We start from the raw sequence: 3,956 nt of genomic DNA on the forward strand, positions 1-3,956 counted from the left end.
TTGACGAACAGGCTCTGGTTGACGAACAGGCTCTGGTTGACGAACAGGCTCTGGTTGACGAACAGGCTCTGGTTGACGAACTAACGGCGATGATGTTTGAAGATCAAAGCCAGAAAACTCCCAGTGGATCTATCCCTGGTGTACAGATTTATCTTGTCTATAGTCTGTTAAGCAACAAGCCAACTTGTTATTTCATACCTAAAAGGGATATCTCCTTTATTTAAGTAGATATCTCATCAACTGATTGATATATCTCTATCAATTAAAGAGATACTCCAGTCTCCATCCTAAAAGTGTAACACATCGTAGTATACTCTAGTCTCCATCTTAAAGGTGTAACACATCATAGTATACTCCAGTCTCCATCCTAAAGGTGTAACACATCGTAGTATACTCCAGTCTCCATCCTAAAGGGATAACACATCGTAGTATCCTCCAGTCTCCATCCTAAAGGGATAACACATTATAGGTTACTAGAGTCTCCATCCTAAAGGTGTACCACATCGTAGTATACTCCAGTCTCCATCCTAAAGGGATAACACATTATAGGATACTAGAGTCTCCATCCTAAAGGTGTAACACATCGTAGTATACTCCAGTCCCCATCCTAAAGGTGTAACACATCGTAGTATACTCTAGTCTCCATCCTAAAGGTGTAACACATCGTAGTATACTCTAGTCTACATCCTAAAGGTGTAACACATCGTAGTATACTCTAGTCTGCATCCTAAAGGTGTAACACATCGTAGTATACTCTAGTCTACATCCTAAAGGTGTAACACATCGTAGTATACTCTAGTCTGCATCCTAAAGGTGTAACACATCGTAGTATACTCTAGTCTACATCCTAAAGGTGTAACACATCGTAGTATACTCTAGTCTCCATCGTAAAGGTGTAACACATCGTAGTATACTCCAGTCTCCGTCCTAAAGCCGTAACACATCGTAGTATACTCCAGTCTCCATCCTAAAGGTGTAACTCATCGTAGTATACTCTAGTCTCCATCCTAAAGGTGTGACACATCGTAGTATACTCCAGTCTCCATCCTAAAGGGATAACACATCGTAGGATACTCCAGTCTCCATCCTAAAGGTGTAACACATCGTAGTATACTCCAGTCTCCATCCTAAAGGTGTAACACATCGTAGTATACTCCAGTCTCCATCCTAAAGGTGTAACACATTATAGGATACTAGAGTATCCATCCTAAAGGTGTAACACATCGTATTATACTCCAGTCTCCATCCTAAAGGTGGAACACATCGTAGTATACTCCAGTCTCCATCCTAAAGGTGTAACACATCGTAGTATACTATAGTCTCCATCCTAAAGGTGTAAAACATCGTAGTATACTCCAGTCTCCATCCTAAAGGTGTAACACATCTTAGTATACTCCACTCTCCATCTTAAAGGTGTTACACATCGTATGATACTCCAGTCTCCATCCTAAAGGTGTAACACATCGTAGTATACTCCAGTCTCCATCCTAGAGGTGTAAGACATTGTAGTATACTCTAGTGTCCATCCTAAAGGTGTAACACATCGTAGTATACTCCAGTCTCCATCCTAAAGGTGTTAAAAATCGTAGTATACTCTAGTCTCCATCCTAAAGGTGTAACACATCGTAGTATACTCCAGTCTCCATCCTAAAGGTGTAACACATCATAGGAAACTCTAGTCTCCGTCCTTAATGTGTAATACATCGTTGGATACTCCAGTCTCCGTCCTAAACTTGTAATACATCATAGGATACTCCAGTCTTCTTCCTAAAGGGATAACACATTATAGTATACTCTTGTCTCCGTCCTAAATGTGTAACACATCATAGGATACTCGAGTCTCCGTCCTAAAGGGATAACACAGATAGGATACTCCAGTCTCCGTCCTAAAGAGATAACTCATTATAGGATACTCCAGTCTCGGTCCAAAAGGTGTAACACAGCATAGGATACTCCAGTCTCTGTCCTTAAGGTGTAACACATCATAGGATACTCGAGTCTCCGTCCTAAAGGGATAACACATCATAGGATACTCGAGTCTCCGTCCTAAAGGGATAACACATCATAGGATACTCCAGTCTCCGTCCTAAAGGAAAAACACATCATAGGATACTCCAGTCTCCGTCCTAAAGGGGTAACACATCATAGGATACTCGAGTCTCCGTCCTAAAGGGATAACACATCATAGTATACTCCAGTCTCCGTCCTAAAGGAAAAACACATCATAGGATACTCCAGTCTCCGTCCTTAAGCGATAAACATCATAGGATACTCCAGTCTCCGTCCTTAAGCGATAAACATCATAGTATACTCCAGTCTCCGTCCTAAAGGGATAACACATCATAGGATACTCGAGTCTCCGTCCTAAAGGGATAACACATCATAGGATACTCCAGTCTCCGTTCTAAAGGGATAACACATCATAGGATACTCCAGTCTCCGTCCTAAAAGGATAAGAAACTATAGGATACTCCAGTCTTTGTCTGAAATTCATAACAGACTTTAGGATACTATAGTATACTCATGTAGAAGTTACCCTAATCCGAAAACAAATAGATCAAAGTAATAAATGAATAAATATATGAATGAAAATAGAATAAATAATGAAGTTCTCGGCGTTATAAGTTTAGACAGGGAGTTATTTCGGAACCTGTCTTGATCAACCATCGGGGATTATTTCAGTGTAGTTATTCAGAGGTCAGGCAGACCAAGAATCGTATGAGCCTTTAAAACACTCACACGGATTATAACTGCTACATTTACTGTAAAATGAATAAATCATAAGCACAATGACAATATTGATTTACGCCTTTTATTCGATAATCGCTTCATGTTTCTGCCAAAAGAACCAGAGCGATAACGACCGACGCGTACGGTTAATTAACGGTTAATACATAATCACATGTACAGGCCCAGATTTAAATAAGCATATTGTTAGCTTTAGTCATACATGCTATAAACATTTGCTTCAGGGAGAATTTCAGAAAATGACCACCAGATAGAACGAACAGAACTGTTACCCAGTTTATATCCATTGGCAATATGAAAACATGAAAAAAAAAATTAGATACAGGCCTGTAAGGTACAGAGGAAGCCTTAAATTTGGTATAAAGCTTGCGTGATTGTTTGTCATTGTCTGAGATTTTACAAGCCGCAATGGAAGTTGTCATAGTGTTAAACTCTACAGCCATTGTTCCTGTTCAGCCATAGACTGGCGTTAAAACCCAGGCACTGGTCCAAGGACTATTTACCGAATTGATTACAGCGCGCTTCGACATTCAGTTGACGAGTTTAACATGCGACATTCATAAATATGTTTTTAACATCACCGGTAGTGACCCCGGGGCCTCGGTAACGGACCCGTGGGGTAGGGCTGTTGAGTGACAATTACCTTTGGTTTGGTAATTATTTGTTCGAGTTGAGAAGTCACCGAGAACACACGTACGTTTAAGTGTTAGGACAGTCCACAAAACATCCTAAACCCGGCTATACGAAGGACTGTGTATGCCGTAGGAAAGGGAACGGGACTGTAGTTACCGTCAAAACTCGGATTATACGTAGATCTGTGAGCCCTTCGGGTATCGGAAGGATTCGAGCCATCCTTAATAGGATTTACGGAGGACTGAAATTGCCAGAATCCCTGATGGATTGTTATACCTAGGATATAGAGAGATCACACAAAACGTTAGCAATGTCAGTCGCCACAGGACTTTGTATAGCCTTACCGGCAATACAGACGGATCCTTTCGACGGTCATCATTCTCTCAGGTAAAATCTCAGGTCACAGTCACGTAACATTACACGTAACATACAGGTAACATTACACGTAACATACAGGTAACTACACGTAACATACAGGTAACATTACACGTAACATACAGGTAAAATTACACGTAACATACAGGTAACATTACACGTAACATACAGGTAACATTACACGTAACATACAGGTAACA

At 40.6% G+C, this 3,956-nt stretch overlaps 1 protein-coding gene across 2 annotated transcripts in view; it reads left to right on the forward strand.

The window, feature by feature from the left end:
* Nucleotides 1-3,956, forward strand: part of LOC110458645 — a 25,122-nt gene that overhangs the window by 6,684 nt on the left and 14,482 nt on the right. Inside the window, exon 1 of one of the 2 annotated variants that reach the window (XM_021510439.1) lies at nucleotides 3,029-3,768. The exons of the other annotated variant lie outside the window; for it this stretch is intronic. Coding sequence (XP_021366114.1) covers nucleotides 3,692-3,768 — 77 coding nt within the window. The 5' untranslated portion in view covers nucleotides 3,029-3,691. Of the gene's footprint in view, nucleotides 1-3,028; nucleotides 3,769-3,956 lie in introns of those variants that run through there. 2 annotated transcript variants of the gene reach the window in all.

The sequence above is a fragment of the Mizuhopecten yessoensis genome, unplaced genomic scaffold (assembly GCF_002113885.1).
Source record: "Mizuhopecten yessoensis strain PY_sf001 unplaced genomic scaffold, ASM211388v2 scaffold9683, whole genome shotgun sequence".
NCBI classification, from domain to species: Eukaryota; Metazoa; Mollusca; class Bivalvia; order Pectinida; family Pectinidae; genus Mizuhopecten; species Mizuhopecten yessoensis.